The following is a 22630-nucleotide window of genomic DNA, read 5'->3' on the forward strand; positions in this document are numbered from 1 at the left end:
TATAATAAAGCTATATAGAAAACCCCAAGAAAACCCATAGAGCAGAGTATAACTAAAATCCAATGCGAATTGGTAAGATTAGCAAGCCTGGATTAAATTGTACCAATGCTACGCAAGACAATTGTCTCCACAGTCAGACCTGGACCAAATCCTAATAACACACCCCAATCAAACCCTTCTCCAGTAGTGGTTTTCCCTTCCTTAAGAGACTTATTTCTCATCTCATCCAAAATGAACATCACAGTGGGGCTTGACATATTACCATATTCGCTCAACACTTTCCTTGATGCCTTCAGTTTTTCCTCCTTCAAACCAAGGGTCGCTTCCATCAGGTCCAAAATTGCCGGTCCACCAGGATGAGACACCCAAAAAATGGAGTTCCAATCACTAATACCAATCTTGTTGAATGCTTCTTCCAAGCATTTTCCGATGTTCCCAGAAATAGTTTTTGCTACATCCTTGGATAAGCTGATTGAAAGACCTGTTTGACGCAAGTGACCTTCAACCATATCATCTGAGTCTGGGAGAATTCGAGTACCTGCTGAGAAAAGTTGGAATAGTGGGCGTTCAACTGATGTGTCAGGATCTGCACCAACTATTAAAGCTGCAGCGCCATCTGCGAAGATTGCTTGCCCAAGTAAGGTGTGGAAGTCGGTCTCAGTAGGTCCCTTGAAGCCACTAACTGAGTTTAACTCCGAACAAACAACGAGGACACGAGCATCTTTATTATTCTCAGCAAGGTCTTTGGCAACACGGAGGACACTGCCACCACCGTAGCAGCCTAGATGATACATCATCACACGTTTGACGGTCGGTGAAAGGCCAAGGAGCTTGATGAGTTGGAAGTCGGCACCAGGGGCATCAACACCAGAAATGGTAGTGAATACAATATGGGTGATCTTTGATTTGGGCTGCCCCCATTCATTGATGGCTTTTAAAGCTGCTTCTTTAGCCAACTTAGGAACCTCAACAATCATAATATCTTGGCGTGCATCAAGTGTTGGAGCCGTAGAGTTGTAGAAGTTGGGGTTCTCCTCCATAGTTTCCTCTGTCATGTAGAGATGACGTTTTCTGATTGTTGATCTATCACAGATTCGCTTGACCTTCTCCTTTAATTCAATCATGTGCTCACTCTTTGTGGATCTGAAGTAGAAATCTGGGAACTCAGACTGATAGACACAGTTGGATGGATTTGCTGTGCCAATGGCCAGTACTGTGGCTGGACCCTGGGACCGCTGAGCTTCATAGATTTCTCCAACTGATCCCATTGCTTCTCTTGTTAAAAAATCGGAAATAGAGGAATGAATTAAGATAGAAGGGAAGGCTCTATATGTAGAAACTAGCAATGGATGATTTGATGAAATAGCAAGACAGATATGGTTGGGGATTTATAGAAGTCGGAAGCTTAGCTTATTGAATGGATCCATTGGGTGATGCAATCATATTAGACTTGGAAGTAGCCTTTTTTTGAAACCCAATATTTCTTTTGAAATTAAGTCAAACAGGTTGTCCTTAAAGAGTAATATGAGACTCCTTCATATTGACTTCTGTGGGTTACTAAATGGCATGTGAGATAACCGATTGAGAACGGAGTTTCCTATGAATGTTTGACTTGATAGCATTGTTTTGGTTCTGTATAAAAAAAATAAAAAAAAAAGGTTAACTACAGGCGCCTTGTTTGACCAATTTGTGGACATGGGTGAAAGTAGCTACTACAGATCATATACTTCTTCCTTCCTAGTTTAATAGACTTAAGGGAATTGGAACGCTGACCAGTGCGAAAAGACCGGCATTGCCTCTGACCCTTTCCACTTTTCCATGGGGAAGCATAGGTCTATTCACGTTCGACTGTGTCTAGCGTTCTTTCTCCCTAGATGGGAATATCAATTATGTTTTACATTCATAAGTTTCACTGCTGTAGTTGCCAAAGTTGAATCGATGCATCCAAACAACTTTGATCTTCAATATCATCGTGAAGGCAATATCAAATTAACATTGATACAGAAACAAAAAAATAGTTTCAAAATTTTTTATAGGGAAGCTGCAATTCATTTACAACAATTTCCAATCCTTGACTGTTAACTTTTCATGCATCAATTCATGGTGATGGGGTCTACTAATTTGTATCTTTCTTGTTTTAGTTCTACCAAATTTCCAAGGCATGTCATTTGCTTATTCCAGGTAAAATTTTACGTCGAAATAAACGGGGCCTTAATTTTTGGAGACCACGTATCCATCTCCCGCATGTGGGGGTTTCATCTTGTCATTCCATTCGTTGGATTTGCAACGCGGCAAATGCATTCACTCAGAGAATGCTCTCTAGGTGGGTCTCCATCAATCATCAATTGTATGACAACCCTTTTGTATTCTCGGTTGAAATTTTCCTATCTCTAAAACTTTTCTTCTATCATATGACAATTCAATTTCACACATGGGCCGTCTATTTGAGTTGAGAACCCTTGCATGTACACTTTAGGTGCCAACACCTGTTCCACTTACTGTCATTTGAAACTGAAGAGGAATATTTATGAAAACAAAATGGACAGGTATTGGCACATGAAGCATACGTTCAGATGAACGTACACGTAGAGATTTGAAACTCCCCGCCCCCCTATATTCATAGTAACAAAATTTGAGTGTCAACTAAATACACTTTAGAGTTATGTTGTAAGGGAACGTTTCGTTTCTGAATAATAAGAATGTGTTTAATAATCCTTATTTAGGAGCATTTCATGACATATTTTTGACTAAAAACATATTTGGAATGAGTATAACAAATTTTTTTTTTCTTATATTTTATGCAAACTCATTTTTGACCCATTCCAAAATCATAATCTTCTTATCTAAATACCATGTGTGTCTTACATACATTAGCTTGACCTATGTGTCGCATCCTCACCAATACATTTACATTATGAAAATACACCTAATTAAGCACAAGCTAAAATACTTAAGAGGAGCACACCAATGATGTGCAACGGAATGGTTTCAAATGAGATCATTTCATTTGAAGAGGAGAGAGAGTGTCACGACCCAAACCCATAAGGGCTAAGATCAGTGATCTCATACCTTAAACCATTATCTCACAAATTTCATAAAATAAAATACAGAATTTCCCATATAGACAAACACGATAGAAGACTTTCATAAACCATCTACTGAGATGGAATAAAATAAAACTTCAAACGGTAAATAAGATTTGTCTTCTCAAATCCACATAATCTTCTACCAATCCTTCGTTTACTGATCTTTAAGACAATTGGTGGAGTGAGTAATAAAGCCCAATGAAATAGCAACAAGGCACAACCATGCTAGATAGGTAAAACACATAATATCATTCTTTTAAAATATAAGCGAAACATGAGTTCAGATCTGCTACCCCCATGGGAACGGGTGGGGACAGATCTGAACCCTCCATGGGGGTATGGGGCCCGCCTTTAGGGTGTGGGACCCACACCCCATGGAGGGGTGACTGCTAGTGAGTTGAACCACAATTGCTCATCTATTTCCATTTTTGGTAGACATCTTTATGTGAACCTTGTCTTCTTTGTCAAATGATGTAACTTTCTTATCCGTCAATATATCAAACTCTGTTTTCCATGAGGGGAATTTGAAGATATGTTGGTTTAAGTTTTTTACATAGTTTTATAAGAGTAATATGAATCCTAGTTGCATGAGTTAGCATATTCTCCAATTCTCTTGTTTTGAAGCACTCACAACTTTAGGAACTGAAGTCATCACTGGTCAATGCAGCATGAAGCACTTTGGCCAAGCTGATATAGTTATGGACCTTCTAGACTAATCACTGACCTACATCTGACATACAGCCTCCTTCCTTCCTCCTAAAAGTTTTTATTTATTTTTTCCTTAGGGTGCAGGGGGAAGAAAGAAAGGAAAATGAACAGGAAAAGAATAGTAATGTTATACCCGCACCCGAAATATACTTAAGTACCCCGGGGCAAATTGGACCTTACCAAAGGGTAATGCCACGGTGGCATTGGCCAATACTTATGACCTTGAACCTAATATTTTATTATAAGTGTTCCCTCGAAGTCTTGAAAGTACGGGTCAAAGCCCCGTAATTTTTCTCAAAGTTTGGGCCCTGACAGCAACAACAGAGTCACAAACGGACTCACTCGATTGGTTCCGCTCACGGATCCGCCTATGCTGTTGCTTGCCCTTTTGATTTATTTTTCTGTGGGGCCCACATCCCTGTGTCCCGAACCTCGGGGCTATGCCCCCGGACATGGTCGACTCCACCTTTGACTTTTGAATGTTGGTTGTGCTATGTCGTGGGGCCCACAGGGCTTAACTAAAACAAATAATGGTTTTTCTTTTAAATTTGGACCAAGCCAAACAAGCCCCAGACTAAAACACATTTTTAGGCCTTAAGCTAAGCCAAACATATCCTAACTAATTGGACCTAAGGGCTTAGGACCTTAGCCAAACTAACCCTAAGGCCCAACTTGAGTTAAAATGGGTTTTGGGGTTTAAGGACCTAGGCAAACAGGCCCTAAGGCCCATTGTAGTTATATATGGGTATGAGCTCTTTAGCTCATTCCCATTTCTCCAAATTGCTGAAACCATAGAAGAGAGAAAGGAAGGAGGAAGAAGAAGAAGGAGAAAGGGGGGAAAAAGGAACTCCCTCACTCACACTCTCTCCCTCCCCTCTTGCTGTTCGAACAAGGAAAGAAAGGAAGAGAAGGAAGAAGCAGAAGAGGAAAAGGAAAGAAAGGAAGAGGAGAAGAAGGAGAAGTACAAGCAAGGAGGTCAAGGGGGCTCACCTAGCCTTGGGTTTTGATTCTCCATTGGAGGTGAGTGAATCTTTCAACTCTCCCTCTCCATTTTCTTATTTATTAGCTTAGGGTTTTAAATCTTGAGGTTGGGATTAGCTTGGGTTCCACTTGGGATCCAATGCTCTTGTTGGGGAGATGATTGCAGTCCCTTTGGGTGCCATTGCACACCCTTACTCATCCCATTGAGGAACCATATGACCAAACCTTGCAAACCTAGAATTTTCACCCAAAAACCCAAGTTTGGGTTGGGTAATTGGGTATGGACCATAGATGGCTTAATGCATTGTGCCATTAGGGTTATTAGGACCCTAATGAACTTTACAAACCATCACTACACGCCCTTGAAGCCATTGGAGGCCTTGGGGATCGATTTGGAGGAGATTCGGAGTTGAAAACTCGTTTCTGCTGCGAACGGACTCAGCGGCGAACTCACCATCATGCATCCTTCGGTGGATCCACCCCTCTCGGGCATGTCTCAGGGTTCAAAAGGATGCACGGGCGGATTGACATGAGTGCCTCCGTTCATGAATCCGTCCACAGTTGACAGCTCAACTGCTACTTAGTATTTTGGCCATAACTTTGTCTATACATATCGTATCGATGCGATTCAAGTTGCGTTGTAAAATAGACTCAAAGGGATATATTTTTTATGAAGGAACCTTGGACCCAATCAGAATGAAAGACCCTCAAAAGTGGACCCACACATTGAGGTTATGTTTTGACAGCAACTTTAGAACATAACCTTAATCCGGTGGCCTCGCCCACATTGTGGCTGCTTGTGTAAGACTTAATAAATCTTATTGGGGGTTAATTACCACCTAAATTGCCCCCTAAATGCATTAATTAATTGACCTATCGAGGTGCCAAGGTCTACCCTTGATACCCTCAAAACCCCCCTTGCTGTCCTAAAGGATTTGTAACCTCATCCTAGAATTGAAAAACCCTAAAGTGATTCCAAACCCGTGAATCCTAAGACTAATGCTTAGGCTAGGCCTTGATGGTCTTGTTGGATCTTGAGGTGATCCTCTTAGGGTCCTAAAAGCATAACACCTATAGAGATGAAGATTGGAAGTAAATGACTTAAGAAGTTGTGTTGTATTTTGTCAAACTTAACAATAGTAACACTTGGGGAATCCTCATGGGATCCCACCTACACTCTTCTAAAACTATTTTCACACATCCCTAGGTTACTTAATCAGTACGAGAGAGCGTGTATCGAGGAAAATCTTAATAAATACCTCAAGCCATGATCGAACACCAGGTGAGTGGGTTTTGGGTGACTTTGTTGGGCTTGAATATATATATTAAGCAATCTTAATCATGCTATTATATAAAATATAAACATTGTGCGTTATTCAAATGTGAACTGCTATGAATGTGATATTATTTTCACCATTGTATCGGGTTACGATGCCGGGTGTGCCGGTACTAGAACCCCAATTTAAATTATGAAATTTACTATTTGTCATCCAGATCTGTATGTGCCGTGCCGTGCTGGTACCCGGGTACCAGATGGAATGGGACGTTGATGCACCAGGAATACCTCTTGGGACGATAGGACTTGTATGTAGTATATCTGTGGCTAGGATGCTTGTTCCCTTGTGCTACAACCCTTGCCAACAGGGGTTTCTGTGTTGGATAGTCTGAGCACCTGTTGCCTGTGGAGGTAGGAGAGGCCAGGTCAGGGGTAGGGATGGCTATCGGGGTCTGCCACTGGGTCGTCTGATGACTTCTACTAGAGTAGGCTCCCGTATGATAATTGAGGTTTCACTGGGGCGAAAAGTCAAGTGACCCTCAGTTTCTCCCGAGTTATCACAGTAGCATACACTTGACTTATAGAATTGTGTGTTAGGTGGAAAATGAATCTAACATTAACATGCATCATATTGCTTGAAATTGCGTGTTTGTGTGTATGTGCATTTCTCTTTGCTCCCTCACTAGCTAGTGTAGCTAACCCCGTTGTGTAACCCCTTTTAGTTGATATGTAGGTAATCTCTTGATGAGTACCGTTGGATGCAAATCAAGTGGAGTCGGTGGTTATGACTTGGATGTCGATGTACATCCAAGAATGGTGCCTTAGTGGTGTGATTTATTATTTAATTTCTGTATTCATCTACAATCATGTATAAACTTTATGTTTAATTATAAGGAGAGAAATGAATGGTTACAAATATTGAAATTGTCCTATGTGTCATCATTAGAGAACCGATGCTCTATAATTCACATGATTTAATTAAATTTCACTTCCGCTAACTCTGTAACTGGAATGATTTATTCCATTTGGGTATGTTCCTTGCTGTTATCATGACTTGATGACAGGGTGGACTATAACTCGTGACACTATATCTGTGATCCTGGTAGGTATTGGGATGACACGTGTTGTCCCAGTCACCCCCTTTATTGTATAATATCTTTCATCGGGTTGGGGGCGTGACAAAGTGGTATCAGAGCAATGAGGCTCTGCACTGACTACAGTCTGGCATAACCTCTTGATTTACTCTCCATAAATTAGGTTCTAAATTAAAAATCTCAAGAACATAAATAAGTGTGTGCAGACATAGGAGAAGACTGATTGTGGTGAAATTAGAACCTAGAAGATAATAGGTAAACATGAAACTTAGGATTTGAAACATTGGCTGCTAAGTGACAACTGTGTTAATGTTTTGGTGGGTCCTGAGTAAGTAATAGGTGGGTAATCACATATGATAATTCACATTAATTAATGATAAATCAAATATAACCAACCCACAACTATCAACAATAATCTAAATAAGAGGAATTAGTTAAATATATAAGCATATCTATGTATATAGAACTAAGTTTAACTTTCAAATGTTCCAATTCCTGCTTGGGAGTGATTTTGATTCTCCCCAACTCAACATCCATGATTCCATCTATCCTAACTCAAAACACATGATTTTGTCCAACCCAAACCAAAAGTACATACATCCATCATACTCAAAAGTTTTCAAATTAACTGACCGAAAAAAAAAAAAAAAAGGAGAGAAGAAAAGCAAGAAAACTAAAAGAAAATAGTTCCACAAACATCCATCAAAAGATAAGAAACCAAAAGACTGATCAAAACAACTTCAAATTGCTTGGAGAGATAACTGGGCTAATCATCTGTGCCATCGCCACTACCGTGACCATAGAAGGTGTTGATGTCGCTCAATTCTTTCTCTATGCCCTCAAGAAGCTGAGCCTGACTGGAGAACTGCTTCTTGACATCATCGAAGCCCTCGAACATCCTCAGGTTCAATCATCTGATAGCCAGTAGAATGTCACTACCACCTCCTCCTCGAGCACCAGAAGTCCCTGCAGCAAATGGAACGGCGCCCATGAACTCGATGTCATCATCACTATCCTCATCAACCTCTCTGGGTCCTCCACCCTCCCTATATCTGACCTGCTCCCCGGAGCTATCATAATCACAGTACAATCCCATCCTCTGTATGGCATTGAACCCAAAAGGCCCCTCAGTACTGGTTTCTTTGGGCTCATGGTCGAGGTCAATCTCAAAATACAGAAAGACCCGGGTAAGCAGTCTTCCATACGGTAAAGTATTCTTGCAGGTAGGGTTTAACATCGCACGAGCCATATGTTGGATGATCACATGTGGCAGACAAATATGTTGGCCAGTGTACAGGGAGTAGGCTAGTGCTGCTGACATCAAAGAAGGCTGAGTGTTGTGTGCCTTGGAAGGAGCCAAATTGGTCTTGGCTATGAATGTAAGAACCCGCTGTGAAGGAGAAAACATGGAAAGATCTTCATTCTCATCATACTTGTTGTTGGTGAGTGTCTTGAACAACTTTTGATTGTCCATTGGGGACAAACACCTATTAGGATCACCGCCAGGGGGATGATAGGCCCTGTCTCCCTCTACAGAAACATCTAGAAGAATCGCCAACTCCACCTCATTAAAAGCAATGGTGACCCCCTTCACAAAAGAAGTCAACTTGAAGCCATCATCATCCTCCTTAACTAACACCATATTTGAATAGAATTCTCTGACTAATGTGTGGTAGTAGAAGTCCGGATGAGTCAGCATGCTACTCCATTTCAGCTTGCTGAATCTGGCGCCCACCTTGTAAGCCAGTAACTCTTCCACCACTACATCTCTCTCCACTAAGATTTTCCTATCATGGAGGTGTTCCCTGAAGATTCATTTGGTCTTTGTCGAGATGAACCTCCCCACATTGTATACTGTAGGAACCGAAGTCACTTTGGCTAGCTCTCTCTTTCTTTTGGGGGCCATGGCTATTTTCCTGCACACAAGGCACCACCCAAGAAGACAACAATTGTGAACCAAATTGGAATCAATTGAGATATGATTGGAAAATAAGATTATAGAAGCAAAATGCCTATGTAACATGGAAAATTGTTGGATGAAAAGATTATACAATGAGAAAATAGAACATAGATACCATTGGAGATATGCTTAAATTAAGGGAAAAGAGATAAGATCGATACACATATGAAATCCATATGAGGACCATATAGCACAAGCGTGAAGGGATGCGATCAATGTGAATGACATGTGCTTTTGGCTACTTTACATCCCAATCAATGCCAAACCAACAAATGATTGAATGAAAGACCCCAATAAGAGCCAAGGAATTATTTATTATAGAGAAAAGGGGAATAAATTCAAAGGATTGTACTAACAACATGAATAAGGAAAAAAAATGTTTGAGGATATATCAAAGGAATGATTTTCTATGAAATTTTAGTGCAACGAATGAATTTAACATGTTTTGAAGAGTTTTCCCAATGTATTGAGAATTTGGGGATTGTGTCCCAACAAATACCTAGAAATAATCTAAGTAATTCAACTAGGCATGACAAACAATCTCTAAAATTCTTGTAAAGACTTTAAATTCAATGAAAGACACAATAGGCATACAAGAAATCCATTAACATAGTGCCATTGATCGAATAAGGCTTGATTCAACCCCCCCCCCCCCAAAAAAAACCCTAGTCTCAATCGATTTTGGCATGATCTTCGTGTACATGGCCATGAAAATGCAACTTGAATCAAAATACAATCACAAACTTGAGATGTTTATCCCTAATCCAAGAAAAAGGAAAGGAAGATGAAGAGACACCATCACAAACCCTGCAAATGGAAAGGAAGAAATGGGGAGAAGAACATTACCTTGAGTGGAGAAGAGATCGATCTTAGGGCTTGAGATTGCCAAAAACCACCCAAAATGGGGTAATGATGCTTGGACAGAAGTTCCTTGTGGCAGTTTTTCTCCTATGGGTGTGTCCCTCTCTTTTGGAGCCAAAATGAGTTTTAAAACTCGTGGCTCTGTTTTATTAAAATTCTGGGAACGGACGCACGAACGGATCCACTTGTTATGATTCCGCTTGTGAATCCACCCAGTTCAAAATTGTAAAATTTCACTCTTAAAGTTACACGGAACAACGAATGGATCCACTCTCCTGAGTCCGTCCGAAGATCCGATTGCCTTAGTATTTTTATAAAACTTAGACTTCTGAGAACGGATGAACGAACGGATCCACGTTCTACATCCGTCCATTAGTCCGTCCTGCCTATCTTACGGAGGAGCCACGAACGGATTCATAGCACTGATTATGCCCGTGGATCCGTCCATTTTCTTTTAGGATTTGGAGCCCAGAACTTTAAGACCTCTTGGCCATACCTATATGTGATGATTATGTGTCTATACCCTAGATTTAACACCCCTATTTTTTTGCCCATTCATGGAGATTACTTAGATCTAGTTTAATGCCTTAAAATTGAAAGGTTAGGGCTTGCACCAATTGGCCAAGCCAGTAAGAAATGATAGGCATTAGTGTACGTTGTGGCTCCCCTCTTACGTGAAAGGAGGAGAGTTACCCTTGAGGATGAAAATCCTTAAACCCCACGAATTTAACGATCCAAAATTTATGGACAGGAAGCCCAAACCTATGTGGTGTAGAAACCCTTAGTGGGGTGCATAGGATCCAGATTCGTAGCCAGACATGAAGAAAGGAAGTAATAGGCTGGTTTAGAATGGCTTAGTTGAGTGAGCAATAGAGACCATGTGCACTGGGAGGTCATTCATGACACCTCACAGGCTAGTGACAACTCTAATTAGAATTTTGCTTGGTCCATTTGAGCCCTTAGTTGGACCAGTAGGTAGAGTCCCGAGTCGTGTTTAGACCTTCTAAATGACCTAGTATACCGCATCTAAGACTTGCCTACACTATTGAGTTAACCTAAGTGACATATACATTCTTAGGGGTATAAATGTAATTATCAAACTTATACTTATGTATATGTGTGAATTGAAAATAAAATAAATAATTATATCCCTTAAATCTTAGACTTGTGTGGCTAGACTAACCTCCCAGCACTACAAATGTGACCTTGCCTTGACCTTACTATAACAGTTAGTTTGAGCCCGACCATGGTCAAGTTGATTACGGGTTAGTGGTTAATGAATTTGACTGTGATAGATTCTGAGTAGGTTAATCATTAGGACATGTTTAAAAAAACGGGTTTAGGCTAAAACTATTCAAAGATTGTTGGCTCCTAAAAGAGGACCATGATAGACTTTCCCCTGTAGGATGACTGAGTAGTAGGTTTATGAGGTTGTGGAAACTGAAACTGAAGGATGTAACAAGACCTTCTCCAACAATAGATATGAATGGGGTAATGGGTCACCAAATGCGTTCCCTCCGTATTGGGGGTGAACAATAGGAGATTCCATCAATATTTTAAATCATTCTAAAGTTGGGTTAGGTAATGAGATAACCCGAAGTGAAAGCATTCAACTATGAACCCTATGTTAGGGACTATACAAGATTTGATCCTGTAACTCAAGATGATAGAGTGTATTACCGACCCGATCTAGGAGATCTAAGGAGCCTCCTGTTCCTTGAGACTTAACTTAGTATTTGAGGCCCTGTTTCCCCTAATATATCGCAACCAATGACTCTTAATCCAATGGAGCTCCGGGTCACCGTGAACACACCTCCTGTGGTATTGTGACCCTATAAGGAAAAAGAAATTATAAGTCCTGACTTGCCGTGTCAAATAGGCACTGCCTTACCTTAGGCGGACCCTTGACTTAGTCCATGTAATGGGTGACTAGAGGTGTTGTTATTTAACAGTCCTCACCCATTGAGACCCTTAAATGCGTAAAATCTAGGGGACGAAATTTTAAATAAGGTTGGGGGGATGTTACACCCGCACTCAAAATATACCCAAGTACCCCAGGGCAAATTGGACCTTACTAAAGGGTAATGCCACGGTGGCATTGGTCAATACTTATGACCTTGAACCTAATATTTTATTATGAGTGTCCCCTCGAAGTCCTGAGAGTACAGGTCAAAGCCCCACAATTTTCCTCGAAGTTTGGGCCCTAAAAGCAGCAACAGAGTCACAAACGGACTCACTCGACTGGTTTTGCTCATGGATCTGCCCGTACTGTTACTTGTCCTTTTGATTTATTTTCCTGTGGGACCCACATCCCTGTGTCCCGGACCTCGGGGCTATGCCCCTGTGCATGGTGGACCCCACCCTAGACCTTTGAATGTTGATTGTGCTATGTCATGGGGCCCAGAGGGCTTAACTAAAACAAATAATGGTTTTTCTTTTAAATTTGGACTAAGCCAAACAAGCCCTAGACTAAAACACCTTTTTGGGCCTTAAGCTAAGCCAAACATATCCTAACTAATTGGACCTAAGGGCATAGGACCTTAGCCAAATTGACCCTAAGGCCCAACTTGAATTAAAATGGGTTTTGGGGTTTAAGGACCTAGGCAAATAGACCCTAAGGCCCATTGTAGTTATATATGGGTATGAGCTCTTTAGCTCATTCCCATTTCTCCAAATTTCTGAACCCATAGAAGAGAGAAAGGAAGGAGGAAGAAGAAGAAGGAGAAAGGGGGGAAAGGGAACTCCCTCACTCACACTCTCTCGTTCCCCTCTTGTTGTTCAAACAAGGAAAGAAAGGAAGAGAAGGAAGAAGGAGAAGAGGAAAAGGAAAGAAAGGATGAGGAGAAGAAGGAGAAGTACAAGCAAGGAGGTCAAGGAGGCTCACCTAGCCTTGGGTTTTGCTTCTCCATTGGAGGTGAGTGAATCTTCCAACTCTCCCTCTCCATTTTCTTATTTATTAGTTTAGGATTTTGAATCTTAAGGTTGGGATTAGCTTGGGTTCCACTTGGGACCCAATGCTCTTGTTGGGGAGATGATTGTAGTCCCTTTTGATGCCATTGCGCACCCTTACTCATCCCATTGAGGTACCATATAACCAAACCTTATAAACCTAGAATTTTCACCCAAAAACCCAAGTTTGGGTTGGGTAATTGGGTATGGACCATAGATGGCTTAATGCATTGTGCCATTAGGATTATTAGGACCCTAATGAACTTTACAAACCATCCCTACAAGCCCTTGAAGCCATTGGGGGCCTTGGGGATCGATTTGGAGGAAATTCAGAGTTGAAAACTCGTTTCTGCTGCGAACGGACTCAGCGGCGGACTCACCATCATGTATCCTTCTATGGATCCGCCTCTCTCGGGTGTGTCTCAAGGTTCGAACGGATGCACGGGCAGATTCACATGAGTGCCTTCGTTCGTGAATCCGTCTGCAGTTGACAGCTCGACTGCTGCTCAGTATTTTATCCATAACTTTGTCTATATGTATCGTATCAACGTGATTAAAGTTGCGTTGTAAAATATACTCAAAGGGCTATATTTTCTATGAAGGAACCTTGGACCCAATCTGATGAAAGACCCTCAAAAGTGGGCCCAAACATTGAGGTTATGTTTTGACAGTAACTCTAGAACATAACCTTAATCCGGTGACCTCGCCCACATTGTGGCTACTTGTGTAAGACTTAATAAGTCTTATTGGGGGTTAATTACCACCTAAATTGTCCCATAAATATATTAATTAATTGACATATTGAGGTGCCAAGGTCTACCCTTGATACCCTCAAAAGTCCCCTTGCTATCCGAATAGACTTGTGACCTCATCCTAGAATTAGAAAACCCTAAAGTAATTCCAAACCCGTGAATCCTAAGACTAATGCTTAGGCTAGGCCTTAATGGTCTTGTTGGATCTTGAGGTGATCCTCTTAGGGTCCTACAACCATAACACCTATAGAGATAAATATTGAAAGTGAATGACTTAAGAAGTTGTGTTGTATTTTGTCAAACTTAACAATAGTAACACTTGGGGAATCCTCATGGGATCCCACCTACACTCTTCTAACACTATTCTACACATCCCTAGGTTACTTAACCAGTACGAGAGAGCGTGTACCGAGGCAAATCTTAATAAATACCTCAAGCCGTGATCGAACACCAGGTGAGTGGGTTTTGCGTGACTTTGTTGGGCTTGAATATATATATTAAGCAATCTTAATCATACTATTATATAAAATATAAGCATTGTGCTCATTGCATTATTTATTCAAATGTGAACTACTATGAATGTGATATTATTCTCACCATTGTATCGGGTTACAGTGTCGGGGGTACTGGAACCCCAATTTAAATTATGAAATTTACTATTTATCATCCTGATCTATATGCGTCATGTCATGCTGGTACCCGGGTACTAGATGGAATGGGACGTTGATGCACCCGGAATACCTCTCGGGACGATAGGACTTGCATATAATATATCTGTGGCTAGGATGCTTGTTCCCTTATGTTACGACCCTTGCCAACAGGGGTTTATGTGTTGGATAGTCTGAGCACCTGCTGCCCGTGGAGGTGGGAGAGGCCAGGTCAGGGGTAGTAATGGCTATCGGGGTCTGCCACTAGGTCGTCTAATGGCTTCTACCAGCGTAGGCTCCCGTGTGATAATTGAGGTTTCACTGGGGCGATAAGTCAAATGACCCTCAGTGTCTCCCGAGTTATCACATTAGCATACACTTGACTTATAGAATTGTGTGTTAGGTGAAAAATGAATCTAACATTAGCATGCATCATATTGCTTGAAATTGTGTGTTTGTGTGTATGTACATTCTCCTTTGCTCCCTCACTAGCTAGTGTAGCTAACCCCGTTGTGCAACCCCTTTTAGTTGATATGCAGGTAATCTCTTGATGAGCACTGTTGGATGCGATCTAGTGGAGCCGGTGGCTGTGACTTGGATGTCAATTTACACCCAAGAATGGTGCCCTAGTGGTGTGATTTATTATTTAATTTATGTATTCATCCACAATCATGTATAAACTTTATGTTTAATTATAAGGAGAGAAATGAATGGTTACAAATATTGAAATTGTACTATGTGTTATCATTAGAGAACCGATGCTCTATAATTCACATGATTTAATTAAATTTCGTTGCCGATAACTCTGTAATTGGAACGATTTATTCCATTTGGGTACGTTCCTTACTGTTATGATGACTTGATGACAAGGTGGACTGTGGCTCGGGACACTGTATCTGTGATCTTGGTAGGTATTGGGATGACATGTGTTTTCTCAGTCACCCCCTTTATTGTATAATATCTTTCATCGGGTTGGGGGCGTGACAAGTAGTGCTGTTGGGAATGATTGAAAGGATCATTCTACTGTAAATTATGTCAGATTTAGTAATTGTTTTTGGAATTTTCCTTTTATTTGTTTCCAATTATGGATTACAATCCATTATAACCCATTGATTAAGTATATAAATAACAAAAATTATTAGTTTTATTAATTTTTTTATTGGATTCGAGTTGGTCCATTTGGTCGGTCTTATTGGTCTAATCGACATAAACCAAAACCACAACCAAACCGATATTATAGGTTATATTTTCATGAGAACAGAAACTAAACCAACAAGAAATTCAATCGGTCCAATTTCAATGTTTTTAGTTCCCTTCAGCCAAATTGCCAAACCTAGTTATTGTGACACATTAGGGAGTGTGAACTATGTATAAGACACAGTAATAAATTGCTAGTGTGGTTCATTGTTAATTGCTATGAACAAGAGAAATACTGTCATTTATTGACAAAGTCTGAACTTGAAACAAATCATTAAACATCCACAAAAAGAAAATAACACCTCTACATGATGTAGTAGCTCCAAATAAGGAACATAGGGTTGATAAGGCACATCAAGTTGGTACTCATCAACCCATACGAAGGAATTTGGGTGATCCTCTTATCATGACATAAACAAATTAACCTAACAGAGTATAATTCTTTGGGATGCGAGCCATCCTTAATAATAGCTAAGGGTGTTAAAATCAAACCAAAACTGTTTATCAAAATTGTGAAACTCTTTAATAAATGATTCGGTTAAGAATTTAAAATTGAGGTTGTTTAATTAAATGGTTTGAATCGAATCGAACCATTTAATTGAATAAACCATTTAACACTCTTAAATGTAGATAAATGTGCCAAAAGCAAATTAAAACCGTTTACCGAACCAAACTGTTTAAAAAATGGTTCGGTTATAGTTTCAAAGTTGAGACTTTTTAGTTAAACGGTTTGAGCTGAGCCGAACCGATTACATCGAAACCAAACCGATTAACACCCTTAATAATATCTAGCCCCTTTGCCAAAGTGCAAACTCAACATCCTCATTTGTATTCTCACTAAAAAGGTAGTATTTTATTAAAAGAAATTTATACAATTACAAAAATCAAAACTTAGGAAAGAGGGCCTTTAATCCTTACTGAACAAAAGAATGGAAAAAACCACAAAGCAATGACGGTACATAATATAGAGCTCTACAGAAAACCCCAGGAAAACCCACAGAGCATAGCATAACTAAAATCCAATACAAATTGGTAAGATCTGCAAGCCATGATTAAATTGTACCAATGCTACGCAGGACAATTGTCTCCACAGTTAGACCTGGTCCAAATCCTAATAGCACACCCCAATCAAACCCTTCTCCAGTTGTGGCTTTTCCTTCCTTAAGAGACTTATTTCTCATCTCATCCAAAATGAACATCACAGTGGGGCTTGACATATTTCCGTATTCGCTCAACACTTTCCTTGATGCCTTCAGTTTCTCCTCCTTCAAACCAAGGGTCGCTTCCATCAGGTCCAAAATTGCCGGTCCACCAGGATGAGACACCCAAAAAATGGAGTTCCAATCACTAATACCAATCTTGCTGAATGCTTCCTCCAAGCATTTTCCGATGTTCCCAGAAATAGTTTTGGCTACATCCTTGGATAAGCTGATTGAAAGACCCGTTTGACGCAAGTGACCTTCAACCATATCATCTGAGTCTGGGAGAATTCGAGTACCTGCTGAGAAAAGTTGGAACAGTGGGTGTTCAACTGATGTGTCAGGATCTGCACCAACTATTAAAGCTGCAGCGCCATCTGCGAAGATTGCTTGCCCAAGTAAGGTGTGGAAGTCGGTCTCAGTAGGTCCCTTGAAGCCACTAACTGAGTTTAACTCCGAACAAACAACGAGGACACGAGCATCTTTATTATTCTCAGCAAGGTCTTTGGCAACACGGAGGACACTGCCACCACCGTAGCAGCCTAGATGATACATCATCACACGTTTGACAGTCGGTGAAAGGCCAAGGAGCTTGATGAGTTGGAAGTCGGCACCAGGGGCATCAACACCAGAAATGGTAGTGAATACAATATGGGTGATCTTAGATTTGGGTTGCCCCCACTCATTGATGGCTTTTAAAGCTGCTTCTTTAGCCAACTTGGGAACCTCAACAACCATAATATCTTGGCGTGCATCAAGTGTTGGAGCCGTAGAGTTGTAGAAGTTGGGGTTCTCCTCCATAATCTCCTCTGTCATGTAGAGATGACGTTTTCTGATTGTTGATCTATCACAGATTCGCTTGACCTTCTCTTTCAATTCAATCATGTGCTCACTCTTTGTGGATCTGAAGTAGAAATCTGGGAACTCAGACTGATAGACACAGTTGGATGGATTTGCTGTGCCAATGGCCAGTACTGTGGCTGGACCCTGTGAGTGCTGAGCTTCATAGATTTCTCCAACTGATCCCATTGCTTCTCTTGTTCTAAAATCGGAAACAGAGGAATGAATTAATATAGAAGGGAAGGCTATGGAGAAACTAGCAATGGATGATTTGATGAAATAGCAAGACAGATGCTTGGGGTTTTATAGAAGTCGGAAGCTTAGCTTATTGAATGGATCCATTGGGTGAGTAGCCTTTTTTTGAAACCCATTTCTTCTGAGATTAAGTCAAAGAGGTTGTCCTTAGAGTAATATGAGACTCCTTCATATTAACTTCTGTGGATTACTAAATGGCATGTGACATAACCGAGAGAGAACGGAGTTTCCTATGAAGGTTTGACTTGATAGCATTGTTTTGGTTCTGTATAAAAATAAAAATAAAAAAAGGTTAACCACAAAGTCCACAGGCGCCTTGTTTGACCAATTTGTGGACATGGGTGAAAGTGTCTACTACAGATCATATATTTATGGGGCAATTAGTATCACTATCTTACATTTAGCCTATATTTATTAAAACTATCCTATCTTAAACTTCTTTTTTGATACTACCCTGCTTTTAAACTTTTACATCTCCTTTTACCCTCATATTTTTAAATATCCGAATTACCCTTCTTTTTCACCTAGTAACCTGTTAATCTATTTAACCTACCATTCATCTTCTATTTTTTATTTTTTTTGTCATTAAAATAGTAAAAAATGAAAGCTCCCACCCACTTCTTCACTCTCTCGTATTTTACTCCATTTAATTTTTTTTTGTTTTTTCTTCAATTTTTCTATTTATTTAATTTTTTATTCAACATTTCATTCTCATTGTTCTTCTAACAAATCATGGTTTTAAGTATCGATATCGTATACATACCAATTTTGCTAGTCACTGATACCAATACCGTGCCGATACCGTATCGGTAGCACGGTACAAACAATGGGTAAAATGGTCAGAAAACTCATTTTTAAGGAGATTTTGGGGTAATTTTACCCGATACAACCAATCCAGGACGATACCGTATCGATATAGTAACGATGTTGCAGGTTACCAATAGTCGTTCTGATACCGTGCACTAAAACCATGGAATAGATCGTCTCTCTTCAAAAATAATAAAAAGCAAACTAAATAAAAACAGAAAGAGAGAGAAGAAGTGGGGTGCTTTGAAGAGAGTCGACGCACGGTATTGGAACGAGTATCGGTAACCTGCAAAATTGATACGATATTGATACTGTATCGGCCTGGATCGGCTATATCGAGAAAAATTAGCCCTGAATCTCCTTAAAAAATGAGTTTACTGACCATTTTACCCCTTGTCCATATCGTGCTACCAATACGGTATCGACCTGGATCGACTGTATCGGGCAAAATTACCCTTGAATCTCCTTAAAAAATGAGTTTTCTGACCATTTTACCCCTTGTTCGTACCTTGATACCGATACGGTATCGACATGGTATTGGTATCGATGACTAGTAAAACCAGTACGTATCGCCTGATACAGGTGATACAATACCGATACTTAGAACCATGATCTGTTCGAACTTCAAAGAAGAACGATGAGGATGAAATGTTGAATAAAAAAATAATTAAATAGAAAAATTGAAGGAAAAAAAAAACGAATGTAGTAAAAAATGGGAGAGAGAAGAAGTGGGTGGGTGCTTTCATTTTTTACTATTTTAATGACTAAAAAGGTTAAAAGTAGAAGATGAATGGGAGGTTAAATAGATTAACAGGTTAGTAGGTGAAAAGGAAGGGCAATCTGGGTATTTAAAAACATGAGGGTAGAAGGAGATGTAAAAGTTTAAAAGCAGGGTAGTATTAGAAAAGAAGTTTAAGGTAAGGTAGTTTTAGTAAATATAGGCTAAGTGTAGGGTAGTGATAGTAATTGCCCCTATATTTCTTCCTTCCTAGTTTAATAGACTTAAGGGAAAAGGAACGCTGACTAGTGCGAAAAGACCGCTACTGTCCCTGATTCTTTTCGCCTTTCCAGGGGGAAGTACAGGTCTTTTCACGTTGGGAGGTATGGGGCTCTGAACGTAGATACATGCCCAGGCACAACACGGGTTAGCGTTCTTGCTCCCTCGACAAAAAATTAATTAAGTTTTACATTCATATGTCTCGCTGCTGTAGTCGCCAAAGTTGAAAGGATGCATCCAAACAACTTTGATTTTCAATATCATCTCAAAGGCAATATCAAATTAACATTGAAACAAAAACACAAAAAGTTTTATAATTCTTCATAATTAAGGAAGCTGCAATTCATGTACAACAATTTCCAATCCTTGACTGTTTACTTGTCATGCATCAATTCATGGTGATGGGGTTGATTAATTTGTAATTTTCTTGTTTTAGTTCTACTAAATCTCCAAGGCATGTCATTTGTTTATTCCACGTAAAATTTTCGAAGTAAAATTTTACGCCAAAACAAACGGAGCCTTAATTTTTTTTGTTTACTTGGACAATGGAGACCATGTATCCATCTCCCGTATGTGGATGGTTCATCTTGTCATTCCATTCATTGGATTTACAATGTGGCAAATGCATTCACTTATAGAGTCCTCTCTAAGTGGGTCTCCATCAATCGGCAATTGTATGACAACCCTTTTGTATTCACGGTTGAAAAAGATTATAATACTTAAAGGAGCACACCAATGATGGGCAGCGGAATGATTTTATACAAGATCATTTCATGTGAAGAGGAGAGAGAATGCCATGAACCAAACCCCATAAGGGCTATAAGATCAGTGATCTCATACTTAAACCATTATCTCACAAATTTCATAAAATTAAAATCCATAATTCCCCATATAGACAAATACGATAGAAGACTTTCATAAATGGGGGAAATCCAAAATAAAGTCCATAATCCATTAAATGTCCAAAGTATGTATGGTGGCTACATATAAAAGCTAAACAAGTCTATTACATCTGTCTCAGAGCCATCAAAATAAAACTTCAAACAGTATATAAGATTTGTCTTCTCCTCAAATCCACATAATCTTCTACCAATCCTTCAACAAAGAAGATTGACTGCTATTGTGCACATAAGTGACTGAGGTATGCTGTCATCTGTCTACCTACGATGCGGTCCCATCATCAAATGGGGCCTACCGCTATCAAACGAAGTTGTCATTGGAAAGGCAGGTAAAATATGGATTATTATCCTTTCGAATTCCCTATAGCTCGGTAGTGCGGCAGTGTTAGTGTGGATGTCCGACACATGGCAGCTCGGACATCTAATGGTTCGAGTTCATTGACTATGTTGAGCTCAGACCGTTGGATGTCCGAGCTACCACATGTCGGACATCCACTGCCACACTGCCGAGCTATAAGGAATTGGAGAGGATAATTTTCCATACTCTTATTCGATTTCGATTTCCACACGTTTTATCTTGAACCGAATCAAAATCGGACCCAAAAACCAAAACCAAACCAATTGACACCCTTAGAACAAGGTTCCTTATTATTTATAATTAAGAATTTATTTGTACATAGGAGATTCTTCAATTGACTCCGTCAAGTATGGGGTGTAAGGGTGTTTATATCATTTTGAATGAGTAGTTATGTCAATCTGATTGCATTTAATGCCCGTCGTATATAAAAACTTTTGCTTTATAATTTTAAGGGAATTGTTTCCTGGTGGAGGAGTGTGGTCCCTATGAGTGCAAGGGCCCATGAGAGTGCATGCAAAAGCATTAGATTGGCAATCATTTCCACCTTTCATGGGGTGAAGAGATCATTTCAACCCCTTTGTGTATTGGCGTCATCGAAACACTCTCTCATATGAAACATTTCTCAATAATTTTGATACTTATTAACCAATTCTCTAAGTCTTCGAATGTTTTTTTTTTTTTAAAGGAAAAGGACTTACAGGGTTTTATGCATATAAGATATATCACACCATTTAAAATCTATATTAGTAAAGTTCTCAGTAGCTTCTGTCAATTTACAGTAGTTGTTTATAATGTTCCAAGGGATGGGAGTAGAGGTATGAGGATTAAATATTTCACAAAACCCCTTGTTGAAAAATTTCTTTTAGATTAATATGTTTCTTCTTAACTGCTTTCCGTCATTGAACAATCCCAAAAAGTTCAGCATCCTTGTCATCTTTTGCCAGCAATCTACCTGCATCTGTTAGGAAATGATGTCTTTCTAACAAAATGTAAAAAATCCACTGTGCAAGTTTATGATCGGGTTCATAATTTCCTGCGACCAGTAAACCAAATAATTTTATTTTAACATTAACAGATATTGACAAAAGTGGTGGATCGTGTGTATTATGTGTCAATTCTGTACAAGAATTTGTAAGTGGGGGTTATTTAGATCTAAGCCTTCGAATGTTGTAACCATATGTAATGTGGACTTTGTTTCTTTTGTGGGAAGGAATATATTCTGGACTAAAAAGCATCCTCACATCACATGTACACATGAATCACATGACACACCCACACACAATTATACACCATACATAAGGTGTGTTTGGCATTCGTACTCACTTTAGACCCTTGTTTTTAATTAGTTTTGGGAAAAAGAAGGCTACCTCATCATGTGGCCAATGTGATTCCTGCACTTAGATACAGTCACACAATATCGCCCTACCCCATGGAAAGGTGGAAATTCTGCCTAGGTCAACGTTTGCATCTGTGCTCCCATTGGCCAACGTGCGTGTAGGCTCTAGAGGCCCAGATGGCATTCCCTCGCTAGTTAGTTTTTTAAAAGAGTTTTCCATGTTATAAAAATGTAAGGGTGTCAATTTTGGACTAGAATCGATCAGCTAGGAATTGAAACTGACCCACCCAATAACTTATTGATCCGATCATGGATCACCGATAAGTTATTGGTCTAGTACCGGATCTATCAATTAGGAATTGGTGAAACTGGAATAACTTCACATTATAACCCTATATATTATATAATTCTTAAGACTCAAGGTCATG

General features: G+C 39.8%; 1 protein-coding gene across 2 annotated transcripts; it reads right to left on the reverse strand.

The window, feature by feature from the left end:
- Window positions 1-73: 73 nt before the first annotated feature.
- LOC122663603 (chalcone synthase-like) lies at window positions 74-17749 on the reverse strand. 2 transcript variants are annotated; one of them, XM_043859201.1, is made up of 3 exons: window positions 17604-17749; window positions 13416-13420; window positions 74-1275 (listed from the first exon to the last, which is right to left on the reverse strand). In XM_043859201.1, the coding sequence occupies exons 1-3, from the start codon at window positions 17715-17717 to the stop codon at window positions 93-95; spliced, it is 1302 nt and encodes a 433-aa protein (XP_043715136.1). In that variant the 5' UTR covers window positions 17718-17749; the 3' UTR covers window positions 74-92. The 2 variants fall into 2 exon arrangements, with proteins under 2 accessions (XP_043715136.1, XP_043715137.1); XM_043859202.1 differs by lacking the exon at window positions 13416-13420 and having other exon boundaries at window positions 74-139; window positions 16611-17749.
- Between the last annotated feature and the right edge of the window lie 4881 nt (window positions 17750-22630).

Source organism: Telopea speciosissima, chromosome 6 (assembly GCF_018873765.1).
Source record: "Telopea speciosissima isolate NSW1024214 ecotype Mountain lineage chromosome 6, Tspe_v1, whole genome shotgun sequence".
Classification (NCBI taxonomy): Eukaryota; Viridiplantae; Streptophyta; class Magnoliopsida; order Proteales; family Proteaceae; genus Telopea; species Telopea speciosissima.